The 23,399-nt window shown below is 32.4% G+C and overlaps 1 protein-coding gene across 1 annotated transcript in view; it reads right to left on the reverse strand.

Annotated features, from left to right (window-relative positions):
• The window catches only part of LOC130450236 (protein GDAP2 homolog), an 87,211-nt gene that overhangs the window by 24,606 nt on the left and 39,206 nt on the right, over positions 1–23,399 (reverse strand). The window contains exon 8 of the mRNA XM_056788525.1: positions 13,616–13,787. Within this exon, the coding sequence (XP_056644503.1) occupies positions 13,616–13,787 (172 nt within the window). The remainder of the gene's footprint in view (positions 1–13,615; positions 13,788–23,399) is intronic.

The following is a 23,399-nucleotide window of genomic DNA, read 5'->3' on the forward strand; positions in this document are numbered from 1 at the left end:
AAAAAAAAATGTTTTACATGCATTTTAATAGGCGAAACTTTAAATTGTTAGTACTTATAATTGATGATGTAGATTAATATTTTGATTGAGCACCGGAAAAAATGAGATGAGATGCATTTCGAGCTTACGGAAGATCTTTATTGACCCATGATTGGCGGTCAGTGATTACCACTTCGAATGGGATGTCTGTGTCAACATGCTATGCATTTGGACCATTGATTTATTACTGTTTTTTACCCCGTAGACGACGTTCAAGCATTCCAATAGTGTCTCGAAAAACAATTTTTTGAGATGCATTTTAAATAATAAAACTTTTATATCTAGATTAATATTTTGATTAGCACCGTAAAACAAATTTTTCGGAAATAAATCACCCTAATGAGGGTTTCATGAAATGGTTCTGATAAAAGAAAAATTCATTCTGAAAGGCTCGTATTGAGATGGATTAAAGGAGGGTAGTGTGGTATAGACTGAATTAATCGGATCAAAATAGGTAACTCGAAGAACCAAACACCTTTTCCAAGAGTGTATTAAATTTGAACTTTATTTTAGCGAATTTAGATATTAGTCAAGGAGCCACCAATCCTGGAAGCTCCGTGATCACGGATTCTAATATTTTTAATAAAAAATAAAAGTTAATGTTTAGACGAACAAGATTTGCTTGGTCGGCGTAGATTTGATTGGCCGGAAATATTTTAATAAAATTATTTATTATTAAATTTCCATAATTTTTTCCGTCTTCACGGATTTTGATCAATCTTATATAGAATTTTGTGTGAAATATTATGTTCAACAAGAAAAAATCCGGCCGACCGATGATTATAAAACGGAAAGGTCACGCATACCTATTTGAATGGTGTGATAAGGGGTAAAATTTATCCATTAGCATGGAAACCTTTTTTTTAATTATCTTGTTATGCGTGCTTACAAACTGCGTGTGAGTGAGGATTATACTGTTATTTCCTTAAGTTTTTAACTATTTATTATACTAATTAATATGGAAAAGAGGAAATATAGGAAAATTTTTATTTGGGTTGATTATATAATAAACGAAGGTTGATACAAAAAATATGTTCACTTCAAGTTTATTGATCAATAATCATCTATATCATTATCATTTCTCTCTTCTTCTGATTCTTTGCTTTCTTCCTCATTCTGTTGGCAACTTAATATTTCCTCAACCTCTAACGGTGTCGATGGGCCAATGTACCACAATGGTTCGAGTTTACTGGATTCATTTACTTGCCATCCACATTCTGTTGGATCATATAATGTACAAATAGGTTCAGTAGCATTTTGCCACATTGCGTTTACAAAAATGGTACGTAATATTTTTTACGTTAAAGTTTTCCAGCACGATGGAATATTATTTGAATTGAAATTTATCATACCTTTGTAAAATGTTTCTTTGTCGGTTGTACTTGCAAAAAATTTTAAGAATAATTCAAACATTAACATCATTATTTTTCACGTTATACATTTCATTTGTAAATCTTTGGACTAAATCTGTCTACCAAGTTATGAATGTGAATTAAAAAAAAAGGTTTCTGTGATAATGGATAAACTTTACCCCTTATCACACCATTCAAATAGGTATGCGTGATCTTTCCGTCTTAAAATCATCGTTCGGCCGGATTTTTTCATGTTGAACATAATATTTTACACAAAATTCTATATAAGATTGATCAAAATCCGTGATGACGGAAAAAAATTGTGGAAATTTAATAATAAATAATTTAATTAAAATATTTCCACGCCGACCAAGCAAATCTTGTTCGTCTAAACGTTAACTTTTATATTTTATTAAAAATATCAGAATCCGTGATCACGGAGTTTTCAGGATTGGTGGCTCCTCGCCTATATAGCTAGTGATATATTATTATCGTGTACAATTTGGCTGTTGAACGAGTTCATCAGGTTACATGTTACTCTGATACACAGTTGGTTCGAGGATAGCAAAAGGAACTGGATTGGGCATTTTTTAGCCAAAATGCAAGTTTTATTCTTTAGAGTTCCTCGCAAGAAATATATGTGGTCAAGGTTGTAAATTGTTTATATAGAAACCTCACTAGAAAGCACATTTACATTTGCTCTAATAACTAAGTGGCCTTGAAGGTCTTGAAGACCACTTCAAGCTAGCCTGTGAGTGTAAACAAAATCTAAAAGCAATAACTAATAGAAACAAAGTAACACTCCTGCAGCTATCAGGAAAATAGGTTTTACCAAGCAGTGAAAAACAGTCAGCCGTACAAAAAAAGGGACTAGAGTCCTACTGGTTCCTCATGAGATGTCACACCAACAACGAACTGAATCGATGGCCACAGGATCCGATGAAATCTTGCTGAAGAAACACTCCAGGCATAAAACAATCCAAAAGACGAATAAAATATCAACTTGAAAGGTCGGATGTGAATTGGTCGCCACTGTAAACTCTATACCTGCATATCGAAAAGGGTCGCTAATCATGACATGTAAAACGTGCCTCGGTCACAAAAATGGTTAATTTAACGAGTCGTTCAATGCAACATTCGATTATTTCTTCCTTTAGCTATACAGATTAGGTAGTTTTACATTTTTCATGCTACTGTCAAAATTATACAACAGAAGAGCATTGAACGAACAAAAATTGATAGACAAAAAGCATGTTTTCTTCGAAAATATAGAGAGAATCATGATAGTGTAAGTTATATTTGGATATATGCCAAGGAAACAAATTAAGTTCTTGTCGGATAATAATATTAATTTTGGATTTTGTAACTTATTCACCCAGTAGTATGTCTATATTTCTATCAAAAGAGTTTTCCCAAATATGTTGATGTTAACTATATAAATAAAATATTAGTCATAACGATTATTTCCACTGAGTTAACCCAGAAAAAACCGTTAACCTAGGCTGGAGTTCTCAAACTCGGCATTTGGTCGTCCGTTTTCTTCCTTTTTCAGCCAGGACAGCTCAATCATAAAACAATTACCACAAACCCAGCCCTGCAGAGGAGCAGCTTCTATATCAGGGCCAATTCCAATAAACCTTCCCCTCTATAAAACATTTCGTTATCCAAACCAAATATACCCATCAAATCTCTCTCTCTTACTGCGTTGACAAAAATTTCGATTTTAATTATATGAATTTTGGTGTTGAAGTATTAGACCTTCACCATTTCTACTATACTATTATATCAAAAATGTTTCTTATGAATAAAAAACTAGCCAAAATACAGTGCACCATTTGTTTTTCTTTTTGTTTCCGATATGAAAACCCACGACCAATTTACTTATTGCGATTAGTAGAGCGGGTACTTTTAGCGCCTCTTAAAAATCTGAGAAGCTTCTCAAGATGCTCAAAAACGTCATTAAACTGTTAGTCGGTTTTCTAACAGTCTCCTGCTCCGTGGCAGAGGAGGATAGCTGTAGATTCTGCGAGCAAGATATGGTGACAGCAGAGCATCTACTTTACGAATGTCCTGTCCATTTCAGAAAAAAGATTAGAAACCACCTCTAATATGGGCAGCATAAACATCAAGCTTACAGTGTAGGGCCGCCCCTAAAGCTACGTCAAGTATCAAAATATCGCCGAATTCTTTTCAATTCAAAAATTATTTTTTCAATTTGGTTTCCATATTTTTTTTTTGTTTAAAATTTAACGAAATGCACATCACAATACCTTATATAATAACATAATATTTGTTCACCAGATTAGTAATTCCTTCTATAAAATCACTTTTTTAAAATCTTCTGTAATAAATGTGTTGACGTATATTTCGTCAATGGCATGAGATTTAATTTTATAATGATTATAATTAGAGCAAACTGCTCCCTTATCTTGATTCAAGATTTATATTTTAATTGATCAATATTTACTTTACTTTTGAATTAAATGACATAGCATGTAAAATTTATTTTATACTGCACTCAAATGGAAATGGTATCTGTTCGATTTAATTGTAAAACTGTAAAAATTCTCTAAATCCACATATTCTAATTTGATGTTTGAAATTTTTGTGAGTACGATGGAAACGAAAAAAATATTTGACTCGCAGCTTGACGTCAAACCTAACAAACACACGATCTGAATCAAAACGGTTGGAAGTTATTTTGTAATATGCGTAAATATTTTGTCTTAGTAGAGGGTTATCATAAATTATGGACCAATTTTCAAAAATGTAGGAGTCTCGTCTCAGTCAACTGGCCCAACTTCACGAAACCTTATATTTGTGAATTTATTTCAAAACATTATTTGTAATTTGATATTTTTCGTTTATATGAATGTTATATGACAAATAACAAAATCGCCGAAGTTATTTTGAAAAGTTTTTATGTTGAAATGGTTTTCGTTATAAAATGGGTAATATTTGGTGAATAGACCCGAGTTGAATGGTCTTTCTATAACAATATTTGACGTTGATAAGAAGCCGATTTTAAAATTTCAATTATTTTTTAATAGATTGATGTTATTGCTAATTACTCTATTAAAAATAGCACGTGGAGTGGAGAAATTGCATTTAGAGGATCGAAACGATTTCCAAATTGCATATAGTGTCAATAACTCAAGATTACCGTTCGCAACTTCATTAAATCAGACAAAACAACGGCATTTGTGGCTCAGAAACCAAGAACTGGAAGTTGGCCACATTATTCCAAAAGCAACTGAAGAGCGTTAAAAAGGATAATAATCAATCAATATAAGTGTGTTGATTATAACGAATTAAAAACATTATGAAAAAATGCAATAATAAAGAATTGTTGAAAAGTAACTTGTCATAGAACGTCAATATGCTGGGTTTTAAAACTTCACAAGGAGAAATGTTCGTTTTGTAAATCGATATATTGAGTATTTAACAAAGAATAGTTTATAAACAATTATATATTTTCCATTTTGCTCAATGACCTTTTGCCTTCTTTCTTTCAGCTTAATTCCGCGCTCATAAAATTTCTGATCCTATCAGCAAACTTTCTTCGTCAGGAAAAAACTAAACCAGGTGCGATTGAAGGTCATTTGTGAAAGTTTGACCATTCAAAGAATTCTGAAAACATCAAAATAAACTGTAATCAGATGGTTCCAGATCAAGGCTATATGGAGGATGTAACATCACTTCCCATTCAAGCTCCAATAGTTTCCCACGGGTTGCAAAAGATGTGTGAGACCTTGCATTATCATGATGGAACACTAAACCTTTCCGATTTGTCAATTTTGGCCTTTTTTCTTTGATTGATTCATCCAGTTTCATTAATTGTTGACAGTAAACATCAGAATTGATCGTTTGGTTTTTTGGAAGCAGCTCAAAAAACACAACACCTTTGTTATCCCACCAAATTGACAGCATGAGCTTTTTTGTTGTTTTTCAGCTTTCGATGTGGTTTGTGCTGGTTCATCGTGTTTGCTCCATGATAGTATTCGAACTATGTTACTAACAGGACCCCATAGTATTTGAGACTGGATGAGACTGCTCCTTCGTTATCAACAGTAAAATATTGGGTAGCAGAGTTTGAATGAGGCTGGGAAAACTAGCATAGTGGTAGTCGACCAATTAAGGTGACGACTCCATAAATGTTTGATAAAACCCATAAAGGATGATCGTCAACTGAAAGTGCGCAAGCTATCAGATATAGTAGGCATGAGAAAGCTGTGCGCAAGATGCGCGTTTGCTCACAATGGAATTAATACAGCGTCATGAAGATCGAGTGTTTAGCAATGTTTCACAGAAATAAAGCAGAATTTTTGCGCCACCTCAAACCATGGATAAAACGTGAATCCATCACTTCACACCGGAAACAAAATAACGATCAAAACAAAGAACTGAAAAGGGAGAACCGGGTCCAAAGAAGGCGAAGTCCATTTTAGCTGCAGGCAAGGTCATGGCGTCAGTTTTTTGGGATGCGCATAGGATGATCTTCATTGACTAACTTGCAGAAGGAAAAACTATCAAATGAGAGTTTTATGGGAACCCACTGAAAGGAGCTTGAAGATTCTTATTATAAAATCAAACTTATTGAACTTCGCTGGGAAAAGTGTATGGACTAAAAGGAGGGCCAGGTACTTCTGGAACCATCCTCGCATATACAATTCAGCATAAAAAAGTAAGAAATATTGCTTGTACTTTGAACAATGGATAGCTTACAGTAACCGTTCTATTTCAATGATTAAAATTGTGCGTAAATAAGCCACGTGGTCGTATTATAGTCCTTTTGGGACCCCTCCTTATATGGACTTAGCTTTTTCCGTGATGCTACGTGGTTTAATTCCACAATATTTTACTTTTTCTATTACATATTTATCAAATGGTGGCTTCTTTATATGAAGCCAATGAAGCATTCTCGTCATGGAGACTTGTTTCGAGTACGATGACATCTTCCTCATCAAGCCACTAAGTAGTGTATTTACCTCACAGAGTATATAAAAGTAACCCATAATTTAAAATTAATATTGATGGAAAAATTTATTAATATATCATACAATTTAATTAACGAACAGTTTTCTAATGTATTATACGACTAAATAAATATTTAGTAATAAATGATAAATCAGTCATAAAATACGATATATTGTTACTACTAATAAATATTATTTAACATGAATGTATGTAACTCTCAAATAAATTAATTTATTGATATTTCATTATATTTAATGTAATGTATTCATAATCCTTCTTAAAAAATTAGCATTTGTGTACCGAATGAAATCATTTTCTTGAACAAAATTTTATCTGAAAAAAACTACGTAGCTTCGCTCTCACCTCCTCCACCTGTCACATGGCTCAGTATTTGAACTTATCCCCCTCTCTTGACCGAGCTGGTTTAAGAACTTTCCCTTACAAGACACAAATGAATGATTTTTTCCCGGTAACCCGTCAAAATAAATACGAGAATCTACATGGAAGCGTTCAAAGTTTTATTGAATATTCACTGATTATTTATCAGTTAATAACAATCCGATAGAATAAAAAATCATCAAAAGTTTTGCACATCTGAACTATGGGTATAAAAAACTTTTACAATGTTACTATCTTCGCAGTCCTATTTTTGGTTTATCTTTTTTGTTACCGTCATTAACATTTTTCGTTGCTATTGAATCTGTGTGCTGTCATTAGAAAACTTTTTGTTCGGAAAACTAACTATTGACTTTTCATTTTTCAACGTTATCATGCCTGAACATTTTACGTATATTCATATAGGTTTCTATTTTTAGCCTACTGTGAACTTTAGAAATCAATAGTAGATGAAATGTAGGGAATAGAGCGTCTTCTATGTGTTTCTATGAAGACGGAATAGACATACAGAAATAGAGTCTGGTTATTATTGTGTAAATAGATTGGTTCCTATAACTACTGAGAGACTTCATTACATTAAAGCAAATGTAGTTTATCAACTCCTAAATATTTTAAAACCAACGCGAGAAGTTATTTAATAAAAATATTCTCTTCAAAGTTGAAAAAAATCTTTACTGAAAGATAAACTAATTTTTACATGCTTTCATGAGTTGTAAATCATCTGCATTTTTTAGTAAACGAAATCTTGACTTTTTGTAATATGATTTAGATTTAGATTTGAGGAATCAGCGTATTTAACAAATGGTATTTGATTTAGTTTTGATGAATTTAATTAATCGACTTTTTATGTACACCTAGGACAAAAAATCGTATTTATATAAGATTTTTTTGTTTAATATAGGAAAAAGTTAAAGTTCGATTAACAAGGATCGTCCATAGCGATCAGTGAGTGCATACATTACAAAATTATATATTTACGATTATGGTACCAAAAATACCTGGCCTAACCTCGAGATGGTGGTAGTTGCTTGAAAAATACCGCTGTATTAGAAAATACACAATCTATAAAGCATACATTTCAAATTTGAATGCGTCACGTTGTTTAGTATTTGTTTGGTAGGCATCAATAGCGAACGTTTTTAGTGAATTTGTAAACATAGAAAAAGGGTTTTATTATAAAGAATAAATATTGGGTCCCTTTCAAAGCAGATCTTTTTCTAACTTTTTAAGGAAATCTGAGCAGACCCGTTGACGCAAGAGCTTTTGGTCAGGAGTCAGTCATTTTTTGGCACCAGCTTTGCACAGACTTTTGTATTGTGTAATTCCTCGTGTAAAATTATTCTAACCGTTTCTTTATGGGCTTTTACAGCCTCGACAATTATCTGGATGCTCATTCGACAATTTGCATGCTCAATTTGGTTGACTTTGGTCACTATTTCCGGAGTTGAAACAGTCACAGGGCGACCTGGGCGCTGGTCATCTTCAGCGCTCTCTCATCCCTCACTAAAGCGCTTACACCTTTCAAAAACACTCGCGGGAATTAGAGAATTGTCCCCATAAGCCTCTTGCAACAATTTGTAGCACTCAGTCGGAGTTTTTGACCAATTTAACAAGAAATTTGATATTGATACGTTGCTCCTGTTTTTCATCACACATGGTTTTCGGCACGAGAAAAAAACATATTCGTTTCAAACCGCTACTGTACAAATACTATAATAGTGACGGAAACATGTTTTGGGACATGCATAGACAAGATATTTAGATACCCAACGCACTACTTGTTTTTTACCCCCCTCATCTATAGCGCCCACTAGGCGCGCAGTCTTGTTATTTAATAGCCAGACGTCGTAATAGGCTTCATAATTTTACTATTGAAAATTGAAGATTAACTGAATAAAATTTTTTTGGACACACGTGTTTTTGTACGTATTTCATTATTCTGGACCGAAGACCCAAAAAAAATAAAAATATATATATATATATATAACTTTTACAAAGTTCATTTCATTAGAAAACCAAAAAATTGCGATGTAACTATTTTTATAACGTCAAAAGTTTTCACTTAAGCAATGATACGCATCGTTGGTATTGAATTGGAGGCCTCACGTTTTTTCCAACATTCGCTTTTTTAAATTAATTTTGGCTTATTACTTTCGGAAAAACTTGCTTTTCTGAAATTTGTTTTTCACAAATTGTTTTTTCTGAATTTAGATTGATCAAACTTCGTTTTTTCAAGTTTACCCAAATTTAATTAAAAACTGTTTTCTTAAAATTAAATTTGGTAAAAATCACTCACTTTTATCAGTATAATTTGATCGAATAATGATTTTTCTATGTTTAAATTGATTAAAATCCGCTTTTCTGAATTCAATTTGAACGAATTTCATTTTTAGTCGAATTTTTCCTTGAATGCATGACTAGAAGAAAAATGGGGGGCACATCATTTTTCCCACGTTTTGAGACCTCCTGAACACGATTATGATGGTTTTTCGAATGTCTGTAGTATATATATATATATATATATATATATATATATATATATATATACAGTGCTTTTCAGATAAAAGTATCCACCTTTAATAACTTTTATAATACTGGTATTTAGAAAAAATCCAAAAACACGTCAATTTATGTTGGAAGGGGCAAGCATTATGGCTTATTTAAACTTACTGGAAAAGCCACCCCCTCACCCCTAGCAGCATCCCCTTTATTTTTTTAAATTACTTGTCATATTTTTTATGTAAAATTTGGATACTCCTCTTTGAGCTGATTTCAAAAATGTATAATACTTGTAGGTTAAAGTGGTTAGTTTATGAGATAAATAATTTTTCTTTTAAGAGCACAAATTTTACTTATTATTTACTTTCACCTTATTTGCCTGTACTAAAATGGGTTGTACAACAGTTCAAACTCTTTAATCTTTTTAACTGTGCTATTTATTCTACTTAAAAAATCCAAACAACAAAAAACTCTACTTTTTATTAAAGTTTGACATTGTCAACTAGAATTTGTAGTCACTATTGATAGTGCAATTTGATACATTATTTATTTTGTTTCTCTGAAATGGTTTACTCTTTGCAAGAAAGAATTGAAATTGTAGGTTTATACTACCAAAATAATAATTGTGAAAGAGCTGCTGCTAGAATTTTTAACGAATTACCTGACGGAAGACATGCAACTCATAAGTATGTAATTAAACTGATGGAGAAATTTACCACAACAGGGTCTGTTTGCAATAAAGTGCATAAGCGAGAGGAACTCGTAAATAACGAAGCAATCCAAGTGGCAATTTTAGGGCAAGTCAGCTTAGAGGCTCAACAACCCCAATCGTTGTCAACAATAAGTAGAGCGATCGGTGTTTCATCTTCTACAGTTTTCCGAGTTCTACATAAATTCAAGTACCACCCATACAAAGTTAAGTTGGTGCACGAGTTGAATGAAGATGATTTTGATCGTCGTCTAGAGTTTTGCGAATCAATGACGCAAATTATCAATAACAATCCACAATTGTTAAACAATATTTGCTTTTCTGATGAATGCTCATGGTCATTAAATGGCTTAGTAAGTAGGCATAATTGTAGATATTGGGCTGAAAGTGATCCACATATTATGCGTGAATTCCATACACAACATCCCCAAAAGTTAAACGTTTGGTGTGGTATCCTAGGTGACCACATTGTCGGACCTTTCTTCATCAACGGAAATTTAAATGGTGAATCATATCTTGAGTTACTCAGGGAAGGGGTTGACCCACGTATTACAACAATAATAGAAAATGATGATAACCTTTCCGAAGATTTACTAGTATTTCAACAAGACGGAGCTCCCCCACACTATGCTATGCCTGTCCGACAATTTTTAAACGAAACATTCCCCGCTCGTTGGATAGGTAGAAGGGGGCAGATGATGGAGTGGCCACCTAGGTCACCGGATTTAACACCCCTAGACTTCTTTTTATGGGGGTATTTAAAAACAAAAGTTTATGCTACCCAACCAGAATCTCTGGATGATTTACGAGAGAGGATAGAAAATGAATGTCGACAATTAAATCCAGCCGTATTAAGCAATGTCAGAGAGGCATTTCAAAATAGATTATACCATTGTATGGAAGTGAATGGTACTCATTTTGAACACTTATTGTAACTTCATAATAAATAGCACAGTTAAAAAGATTAAAGAGTTTAAATTGTTGTACAACCCATTTTAGTACAGGCAAATAAGGTGAAAGTAAATAATAAGTAAAATTTGTGCTCTTAAAAGAAAAATTATTTATCTCATAAACTAACCACTTTAACCTACAAGTATTATACATTTTTGAAATCAGCTCAAAGAGGAGTATCCAAATTTTACATAAAAAATATGACAAGTAATTTAAAAAAATAAAGGGGACGCTGCTAGGGGTGAGGGGGTGGCTTTTCCAGTAAGTTTAAATAAGCCATAATGCTTGCCCCTTCCAACATAAATTGACGTGTTTTTGGATTTTTTCTAAATACCAGTATTACAAAAGTTATTAAAGGTGGATACTTTTTTGGTTCAAAATTAGCATACATGGCTTTTTGAATGAATGAATGGATATTTCGAGGGGTCGCAGTGCAAAAAAGTGGTTTTTGACCTTTGCTCACCTCTGTAGGTCAAACGAAAAGCGACTGAAAAAAGAAATTTCACATGTAGGTTCAATTAGTTGCGAGATGATTTCCTGTCTAAGTTCGAAACTTTCCATCTCCACCCCTCTCCATTTTATGGTAATTTTTGTTATATTTTCTTATTTTTTGGCCAGGAAAAGTTAAACTAGAGGGTTCGAACTTCGCATGCAATAGGGGTAATGTTGAATAATTGTCTTTCTCAAGTTCAAAGTTTTCTTCTTCAGTTCTTCTAGCACAAAACGCCCAAAATCATTTTGATCGTTGTAATTGTTGAACTGGACCGCCTCCTATTTAATGAATAATAAGAGTATGATCGTTGCTAGGGTGATTTTTTCTACTTCCCATTTTCGAAATTTCTTGTCGGTATGACAATTTTTTCTTTGTTGTCAATTGGAATTGAACAAGAGGGTTCGAGACCACCGGGTCTATTGAAATTATGAATTTTCATTCGAGAGAGAAAGTTAACTTGTGAAATGAAAAGTTATTGAGGAATAGCAAATTTTCCATATAAAGAGATAAGATTGAGAATTGATATCATTTCCAAGAAATTCATTTTATCGGAAGATTTGTTTGTGTATTAGTTAAATTCTTCATTCGACTTTCGTGATGGAGCTCTGCTGCTCACGGCTTTTTTTATACATATAAATTGGTTAAGATCCAACAAAATTCGTTTTTTCAAGTTTACTTACGTCAAAAACTTGCTTTTCTGAGTTTTTTATAATCAAAAATTGATTTTTCTGAATTTAGGTCGCTCAAAACTTCGTTTACTTACGTCAAAAATTGAATTTGGTCCAAGAATTGATTGCTTAAATCTAATATTACAAAATAGAGAAAAAATAATTGAAAATACTACAGACCTTGCTCTTCTTATCCATATATAAAAAGCAGTTTGAAAATTCATCTCTTTCAAATATTTGTACTTGGGGAAAATTTTTTCCATTTCATCGACCCTTGTTGTTCTGCTCTTGTCTTCTCCATCACACTTTTGTTTAATCATAGCTGACAAATTGTCATTAAAAACTATCCTATTACAATATTTACAACATTTTTTGGATATTGATACTAGTAAATGAAAATAAATGAAATGCTTAACTGAGCCAATTTACGAACAACCCGATTCAACTCTCCATATAGACTAAAAAAAATTTAACGGATTGACAGACTGAAACCAAACGTTTTGAATAAAATATGAATTCTAGTTGAAATATTAACGTATATGACTGGAATCGATATCAGTAACGTGGATTATAGCAGGTGCTAGGAAAATGTATTTAGAATTATTGTTTCTATTCAGATCGATTTTTTTACGAGAATGCATACCTTGTGCGGATGAGATGCAATAAAAGCAAAATCAGATAAAGAGGTTTTCAATGTTTTGATAATTGATATTCATTTGTTCATATATTCAAATTTAATGTTTATTTTTAATGTGTGGAACTACCGCATAAAATAAATTTTATGGATTTCTTAAATCTTTATTTTCATTTTCAGTATGTTTGATGTTCTTGTTTACCTCATTAAATAATTTATAATTATCATGTTCGGCTAGATCTGTGTTAATTATTTTATTAATTTGAATCGCTTCATTTCCTCACACCACTATACTTAATACATCACTCAATAAGTCGTGTGAGTGAGTTGGGTAAGCGTTTTAGTGAGGGCCGAAAGGGCACTGAAGATGACCAGCGCCCAGGTCTCTCTGTAAACTGTTTCAACTCCGAAAACAGTGAGCAAAATCAACCAAATTGTACATGCAGATAGTCGAATGAGCATCCGGATGATTGCCGAAGCTGTAAACGCCGATAAAGAAACGATTAGAAAAATTTTACACGAAGTGTTACAAATGACAAAAGTTTGTGCGGAGTTGGTGCCATAAAACCGACTCCTGACCAAAAGCTTTTGCGTCAAAGGGTCTGCTCAGGTTATAAAAAGATCTGCTTTGAAAGGGACTCGATTTGAGTCGATGGAAGTGGTAAAGCAAAAAACGGCAGAACTCCTAGAGCCCTCACAAAAGAAGACTTCCAGCTTTGAACAATGGAAAGGTGTGTGGGGAGGAGAATATATTGGAGGGGAGCATTCGAATGTAGAATAATTTTTATAATAAAATCCTTTTTCGTAACTAGTTTCGTTATTTAATAGCCAGACCTCGTATTATACAGTAGGATGTTAAAACAGATTTATACAACCAACTTTTTTCCAAATTCTTACCTTTCTTGATGTTGTATCTCTTTAACCATAATGTCTGCTAAAGGGTCATCGTATGGTCGCTCTCCTAATAACCTCTGCTGATCTAAATCACCTTGCATTTGACTAAAAACATGATCTCCGACGTTTATAGAAGTTTCCAATTGCGAAGAAAGGTCAACTGATTCTTCTTCATCTTAAAAAAATAGTTGTTTTTTAATTAATTACAGTGGGTTAAGGAGAAAATTTTATCAAACTTTCTAACAAATACAGTTCTGAGTATAAATACTGGAAAATTATGACTGAGCACTGAATCGAATGTTGAGTACTGTTCAGCAAAAGATGGATGGCACTTGAGAGTGTAGCGGCAAAAGGAGGAAAGGTTTCTATACATTTTAGCATTTTGTACCTTGTACAGACCCACGTAGAAATGGTAGTTAGTAGGAATTTAAATATATTTGTATAGTATAGTAGAATTTGCTTTATGAAATAATCTGTATTATTAATGTTTCCTAAATACTACAAATTCCTCCCGGCAACAACTAGCACAAAAATAAATATTCGCCAATTAATTTTAGGATTTTCATTCATGTTTGTTAGTAGTGAATCAGACATTTATAGTTGTTAAACATAGTTTTTCAACGTAAAATGAAGAACAAAGCTTTGAGTGGTGAAAAGTTCTTTTTTTAGGTATCATTTGGACAAAAATTTAGTTTTACATTTTATTTTCCTAGTTTAATTTAGACAAAAATTTAATTTTGAGTTGAATTTATAATTATGAGTACAGTTTCGTTATAATCTGAGTGTATTTGAGTGAAAAAGTTGACTTTGGAGTTCGATTGGGTGAAAATATGGCTTTTTTAATCTTTTGTTTCTTGGTGAAATTTGATAAAAATATTATTTTTGCGAATGTGATTCAGCAAAAATTTGTTTCTTTAATTTTAATTCGTTCAAAAATTTTGGAATTAATTTGATAAAAAATTTAATTTTTAATTATATTTTGATAAAAATTTGACTTCTGCGTTTGATTAGCTTAATTTAATTTGGTGAAATGGTGAGATGTGATCAGAAATTTGATATTCAATTCAATCGATAATTAATTTCTCCAATTATATTTAGGTGATTGAAATTTGGAAAAAATCATTTTTTATTTTATTTATTTTATATTGTGGTGAATAATTCGTTTTTTTTTAAATTAATTTGGTTTAAAATGATCTTTTCTTAATTAAATTTGATCAGAAATTTCCTGTTCTGAAATTAAATTAGTAAAAATTTGCTTTTCTGAATATAAATTGTGTAAGAAGTTTGATTCTTTTTTTATAGGTTTGAGTTGGACAAAAATTAACTTCAGTCAAAAATTTTCAATGAAATCCCGTTTCTAAAATTAATTTGGTCAAATACTGTCTTTTAATTTGATTTTGGTCAAACATTTGATTTTCTCTTAAATTGTTGTGATTAAAAATTCACATTTTTCAGTTTAATTTGGTCAAAACTCGACTATTAGGTTCAATTTGTGGTAAAATGGTTTTTATGAGTATAGTTTCTTCAAAATTGTACATTTTTCTTAAACAAATTCGATTTAGTCAAAAATCTGCTTTTCCTGAAATCCACTTAGTCAAAAATACGTTTATAGGATTTTAATTTGGTCACAAATATGTTTATTCAATCTACTTTTTCAAGATTAATTTGGTCAAAAATATTCTTTTATGATTTTGATTTCATTACAAATTCGGATTCATATTAAATATGATAAACAATTCACTTTTCAAAGTTTTATTTGGTGAAAATTTTCTTTTTGGGTGAGATTTGGTAAAAAATTACTTTCCGAGTATGATTCAGTCAAAAATTTGATTTTCCAAATTTTAGTTCAGTGAAAAATTCGCTTTTTTAGAGTTGATTCAATCAAAAATTTGCTTCTCTGAGTATTTTTTTAATTTGAGTTTAAGCTTGATTTGGTTTTCCAATTTTAGCTTAGTGAAAAATTCGCTTTTTTAAAAGTGGGTGAAAAATTATTATTTCTATTTAAAACGTAATCGAAAATTTTCTTTACTGAGTTTTATATCGTGAAAAAATTTTTTTTTGGGCGAAATTTGGTCAACAATTTATTTTTGCAAGTATAATTCATTTATTTTGGCAAGTATAATTCAGTCAAAAATTCGTTTTTCCAATTCAATTTTTTAGGATTGATTAATTAAAAAATTAGCTTTTCTGATCATTTTAATAAAATAGTTGTCCACTGAGTTTGATTTGGTAAAATTCGCTTTTCTAATTTTAATTTGGTGAAAAATTGAAATTAAGTTGGTGAAAAATATTATATCTAAGTTCTATTTCGTGAAAAATTATTTTTTTGTCGAAATTTCGTTTAAAGGTAAAGAGTTTTCTTCTGTATACAAAAATTGGCACTTCTGAGCATTGTATTATTTACTTCTGGACATCGCTGTTTATAAGAAGAAATGTTTTAATTAAAAAAAAAAAAAAGAAATGTCAACATTAGAAGAAAAATTAAATTACTTTGTTCTAAAATTTATTACGTTTAACGACAATCTTTATATATTACTGAATCCTTCAAGGACAATTAAATTAAATTGTGTATATTATGATACGTACTTAATAACACAATTTATTTAATTATATTTTCATTCATTTATCTGAAAAATAAACGTGTAAATCTGCGAGATATTTAACAATCAAGAAACTAAATGCCAACATGAATGATTTCTAGAACTCCATTGTGACTCTAATGTGTAAAATGATTGGTAAGGACATATAAAATATGAGTTGATTTCATTTCGTTGATACCAACGAAACAAAAAAAATATGAGCCGGTAATATGGTTTAAAAAAATCCTCTGGTATAAATTTAACCAAACAAAATAGAGTTAAAAAAAGGGAGATTTAGAGTTTCACGTGGTTTCCGCTAGATAGAAGTAATGAGCATCTGTCAACGTCCAGCTCAGTAGTTGTCAAAATGTCGTCTGTACGATAGAGATATACGAGGTTTGGTTATTAAATAACGAGACTGGTTACAAGAAAGGGTTTTATTATGAAAACTATTCTACATTCGAGTGTTCCCCTTCAATATACTCCCCTCCCCTCACCATTCACTTTTCCATTGATCGAAGCAGTGCGGTGGTGAGCGTCTTTAGGAGCTCTGCCGTTTTTTGTTTTACCACTTCCATCGATTCAAATCGGGTCCCTTTCAAAGTAGATTTTATCTTCGGAAACAAAAAAGTCATACGGTGCCAAATCTGATGAGTAGGGCGGGTGTTCGAACACTGAAGTGCGCTTACTGGCCAAATGCTTTTGCTTCGCACAGACTTTTGTCATGTGTAATTCCCCGTATAAAAGTTTTCTAACCGTTTCTTTATTGGCGTTTACAGCCTCGGCAATCATCCGAAAGCTCATTCAACGATTTGATCGCAAAATTTAGTTGATTTTGGTCATTGTTTGAAACAAACACAGGGCGACCTGGGTGCTGGTCATCTTCAGTGATCTCTCGGCCGTCACTAAAGCGCTTACACCACTCAAAAATACGCGCACGAGATAGATAATTGTTCCAATAGGCCAATTGCAACAATTTATAGCACACTAAGTCGAAGTTTTTTTTCCAATTTAACGAGAAATTTTAGATTGATACGTTGCTCATGTTTTTCGTCACATATGGTTTTCGGTACAAAAAAAAACACGTTCGTTTCAAGCCGCTACTGCACAAATACTATAATAGTGACGGAAACGTGTTTTGGAACGTGCATAGACAAGATATTTAGATACCCAAAACACTACTTGTTTTTTACCTCACTCATCTATGGCGCCCTCTAGGCGCGCAGTCTTGTTATTTAATAGCCAGACGTCGTATGCTCTATTAGATGCGAATCTGGGATTCCCTTGCAACATGAATTTCATACCACAAATAATGTTGATCCTACTAAAGTCCTGAGCATTAGAAGATGGTACAAGCAATTCAGTGTTTTTAAAAGTTGCCCCTGTGAGTCCAATGAAGACGTAGGCCGCAAAATCCACCTTAATTTAACATCCCTTCGACATTGTCTGGCGTGTAGTCAAGTCAAGTACTACAGATTTATATGAAGGTGAACTCTCAAAGAGTTAATTATTTTTGTGCAATCTCACGGAATACATTTTATGAAGGCCCCCTTCCTTTGCCGAAAACACTATTAGAAAACTATCTCTCACTTGGAAACATATTAAAAATAATTTCATATATCAACAGAACTTTATGTAAGGTTAGCTTTCTCAGAGATGGATCGGCCGTACTGGACCTCACTGGCCTCCGAGGTCACCGAACTTTACTATTTATGACATGTTTTATGGGAGTATGGGGTTTTTTTATTTTTTATATTCAGCATTGGTTGAAATGAATAATAATATTAGAGCAGGCATCGAATATATCACTCAAAATATGCTAACCAATTAATATACACACCAGTGCAACATGTACACAAATGATGCAGGGAATTCAAAGACAGATTTACAGATTTGGATGGAATACTGTCTCAAACCCATCTTATAGCTCAGATTTAGCCCTCAGTGATAACCATCTCTTTCCTGAATTGAAGAAACATTCGGGAGTGACGCACTTCACAACCAAAGAGTTCAAAGAAGAGGTTTTAAGCTGTATTCGCGACTCGGCAGACTTCTAGGACTTGGGAATTGATCTAAACGACGATTATGTCTAATTGTAAGAATAGAAGAATGTTAAAGCTTTTCAAACATGTACTATTCAATGCCAAAAAACGTGTTTTCTATTGTGAAAATTCGTTGGGAACCTTATTTTACGAAAAAGTCTCTCATAAAAAATTTTTCCTTTGTCTTGTTAGGGCAGTGTATAAATTTGTTATAGTGGAGTGCATTGGCAGTAAAAAAACATTTGTAAATCGAACAAAAACGACAACTTGAACTTCAATAAAGTTTAATTTTCAGATAGTGAACTACTCTATTTTCAACCGGAATAAAAATAACTTATTTTTAGAGAAAATAATGGAATAAGTACTTACAATAATCTTCATAATCAAAGACAAAACCTTCATTGATCATCTTCAACGAGAACTCGGCAAAAAGTTATCGCGCGATTTTTCATTTGTCAGTATAAAAATACATTGTACTTATCTACGTAGAATTAAGCAAATATTACGTGAACATTACAGTACAGAGAATGTTTACAACAATTATTTCAGAAATATTATTGTTTATATTTTCAACCAATTATTTTCTACATCAAAACAAAATGGACATAAGTTCGACGACTTAAATTTTACATATATGTATCTACTGTAAACAAATCAATTTAACTCTTCAGTGCACAGCCTCTTCAAATTTGCGTATATGTCCACGAGAAACTCCAAATAGAATACTATCTACAAACATTTGTCTTATTTCATTTTGTATCTGAGCTTTCATCCTATGATAACATACCAATATCAAAATAATGAGAAGTTCTTGAGAATACCAACATTAACCATAATCTCACAAAGACCATTAAGTGCTTATATAAAGTTATTGAATCAGCAATCAAAATCGAAAATGAAGTATCGGAATCCTTCACAGTCAACAAAGGCCTGAGATAAGGGTGCTGCATGTCATCAACACTTTTCAAAATATATATTTCAAAAACTCTAGCAATTTGGAAATGGAAATCGACGATGATTTATACAACCTCCAATTTGCAGATGATTAGGTGATATGTCAAACGAGAGAGATGACTTAGAAAATACGGTATGCAAAGTAAAGGACGAATACGGAAAATGTGACTGTGAATGAACGTAGGAGAAGATACAACTTGAAAATAACGAAAGTATAATGACAGTTGTTGTGAAAACATTCAAATTTCCTGATAGAGTGTACAATATTTGTATCCAAAACGTTGCTATTGTTATTAGAGCAAGTTTTCCATTTTTATAAACTGTTTGTTCAATTTTTTGTTGAAAAAAATAGGACGATTTCCCGGGGTCTTGAAAACTCATCACCAATATTTTTTTTGCTTAACTTATTGCAAATTTCATCTAAAATACGAATTTAGACAAAAAGTTCTTCGCTATTGACGTGTTAACGACCTAAATCTGTAAAAATGACGGGGTACTGAAAACCAATGACCACATACTCATCTTTAGTTAAATTGAATGTAAATTTTTATTTAAATCAAAATGTATTGTTTTCCGACAAATTTCAGGCCGCGTTTTTCCAGTGTTACAGCGGAAAGTCGGAAAATTCACGGGGTATTGAAAACCGATTATCACATGTCTAATTTTCAGTTTATACTGTTTTAAAATAATTGTACAAAACAGTGACGCAAGTATCCGACAAGAAACTATCTGCAAATTACCAGATTATGTCGATAGCGAATCTTTGAACAAAGGAGAGTGCAAGGTACCCAAATGGCTACGACTGTTTTGGCTTACAGCTTTAAGTGGTGTTGACAACCGAATCAATGAACGCGTCAAACGCTTTGCTTCTTGTTATTCGCATAATTCTATTTATAGTATCACAAAAGGTAAAATTAAGCCAAGAAAACATATATTATTAGGAAGAGGGATTAAAAGTGTGGCTGGTAAAAAAATTTGAATAAACAAGGATACTGTCCTAGTTATTTAAGTACACTGGAGTTGGAAGCTTCTGCAGCTTATTCGACCATCTCATATAAACGGTTATGTCCCTCTGGAGTACATCCAACATTCATATTGCCTTCGGGAATAGCATGGGGTAATTGCGATAGATTTGTCGAGACTTCAGTATAATCAACAATGGGGAAAGATACTTTGCATGACAGTAGGTATAATATATCAAATTAAACCTAAATAGATTATGAATTTTCTTTTCAACCTCCGCCACTGTCACATTGTGCTTTGCAGCCAAAGATTCCAGGGCCAATTTCCTTTTATCGGGTTTTTGTAGTCGAGAGTTTGAATATCCCATCAACAATGATGAGATGCTTGGAAATTTTCAATCAGTTTTAAAACCTCCTCGCTCGACCACACCTTCACAAAACGCGGTATGAACAAAAAATAAAGAACCCAACCAAGAGCCGAACACGAAAACAGTCGAAGCACGCAACAGACTGGGACGTCTCCAGGCTCCGATTGACGTCCATACTGTCAATATTTTGCGCAACATGTCTAACGTTGCATGAAGTCTCCTATTCCTGTCGGGAGACCATAGACCTACGATTTTTGTTCTTGCAACAGGCCCCTAGACGAGGATTGGTCTATAGACAAACTTTAGCACATCTCTTGGACCAAAAACATGTCTACTAGTGTGTACAAGCCTTTAAAGCAAGAATTTCTACTCCAAAATATGCAAATAAACTAGTTCTTCTGAAACTATGTCCGGTATAATTAATGGCATTAGGCAGTTTTAAAAATTCCGCAATTTTTTTTAGGTTTTTTAGCAGTAGTATTTTTTCCAACCAACTGGTTCTACATTTTCCGGTTCTATAGCAGACAAATAAATGTGCCTGATTTGTTTTAGGGGTTTTAGAGATATGTATTTATTATGATAATAATAATATAATTGCCATTCCATGACTTTAGGGAGGAAAAATATGACTTTGCTCCCTACAATGAAGCCAGGAAATGTATATTTTGGAGAGATACGCAGAAAAACAATTTTTTTCTATCACTTATCAAGAATTTTGACATTTTGTATTTTTGTTTACTTTGAGGAATGATTTTTATAAACATTTCTTAACAACATACCTGAGTTTTTAAAACCGAAAGTATATCAATGATTGGTTGAAAAAAATAAGTGCAAAATACCTCACAGATGACATCTTTTAACAATAATTTAAACTAATACTTCATGATGTGAACAAATTCTGTAATATAATGTAAACAACTGTTCATCGATGCGCTAGATGGTGCTACGGTGCCCGAATTGTTTTTTAGATAAAAATTTAATTAATTAATTAAAAAAAAACTGTGTGTTAATGATAGAAAGTTCAGAAAATATTTGATTTAAACTAGTTATTTTGACATTCAACCCACATAACAACATGTTCTATTTAATTAACTAGACGAACTGAGAATTTTGATCGATTTATTCCAGTTAATCTAATTTAAAAGCAAACACTATAGAAGAGTGGTGACATCTACCTGCAAGTGGCGAAATTGAGGGCCCAGTATAATATAGGAATCATTGAACAGAGTTGTAATGTACAAATCTCATAAACCGTACAACGTTCATTTTTGTAAAAGATGTTAGAACAAGTTAAATAAAAATAGAGAGAGAATTGATCAAAAACAAAACAAAATTAATTTTGACTTTATGAATATAACATACAAATTTAAAACTTAAAGTTACCTAGTAAGCACATCCGTTTTTATCAATTTTTTCAATTGTTTTGATAAAATAACTGTTTGACAATAACAGTTTTATAATTATTAGTCTATTTTTATATACGAGAGAGTAATAAAACTGCTCACTAATCCAAAATTTTTATTTATATTATGTTACAAACTCATGTCCGCCCTGGAACCGGTCCTGCTTGAATTCAGTGGAATTCGGAAATTCGACGAAGGCGCCGCCTTAGATGAAATACACGAAAATCGTTTGATCTTTGTTTTTATATCAATTTTTTATAGCAAGCGGTTTATTTACATTGCCCATTTATTTATTTGTTTTGTTTCTTTATTTTTCTAGATCTTTTGATAATTATTTTGAAATATATAAGGAGTTTATGTGGCGCAGTTTAGTTCAGTCTATAATAAATAATTGTAGTGAACTGAAATAGAAAATTAATTTAATGTCCTTCCTAGTATGTACTTTTGAATGGTGTTGTGGGTTGAGGACTCAAAATAAAGATATCCAAGAGTTTTTTAAAATGCCAACGTTTCAATTTTTTATTTGATCTTTATCAAGGCTTCAACATTCGAGTTACCTCTGTGCCATATGACTCGACCTAATCCTCAACCCGCAACACCATTCGAAATTACATAAATTGAGAACGTGAGAGACAGTGTCTATTAATTCGCCCCAAGAAATAAATCGTATAAATAAAAAAGAAAAATATTACAATTATTACAAAACAATCTAAAATTTTCATTTATGTATGTACCCGAGCAAATACAAGTTCTCAGTCTCGGTTTCGACTCGGGCATCATGACGTGCGGGGCCGAGATTTCAACTTTTGACCTAATATCACTTAAATAATTTCTGCGATTACTTTTACTAATTCGTTCTATTCGCTACGACTTAAATCTAACTAAACTGCGCTACACACACTTATTTATATACCACAAAAAGAATTCTACAAAGTTCTAGAACAAAAAGAAACACAAGAAATGAATAAATAGACTTTCATAAAAATTATACAAAGAAATACTGTAATAAATCGCCTTCTTTAATAAAAAGTTTATCAAAGGCGCGTCTGCCATTAATAAAACAGGCGCCGCGCGAATTTGCCGAATGTTAAAAATCCAATGTGGTTGGACAGGGCCGGCCTAAGGACCCATTTCGCGAGCTTGCTCGTAACAGTACTTTCGTGCAGGGACGAAAATTTCATATTTACTTTATGTGAGAAGTACACTACAAGGGTAGAAAATTCAACTTAAAGGTCGTGTAATGTAATGCGCGCGTGTACTTCTCACAGGGAATAAATATCAAACGCTTTCACTGCTATTAGAGACTAAAGTACGTACTTTCGATCGAGATATGAAGGAAACAATAATATTCTCCCTTTCTTGGACGTCGCAAAAATTGACTTTCTCCGAGTTTTCTCAGCAGAACACTATCATTTAAGAAGAATTATAAATTCGCGTGGCTTCGTTAGGGCCTGTGTAATTAAATGCTCGACTAATGTT

This window comes from Diorhabda sublineata, chromosome 11 (genome assembly GCF_026230105.1).
Source record: "Diorhabda sublineata isolate icDioSubl1.1 chromosome 11, icDioSubl1.1, whole genome shotgun sequence".
NCBI lineage: Eukaryota > Metazoa > Arthropoda > Insecta > Coleoptera > Chrysomelidae > Diorhabda > Diorhabda sublineata.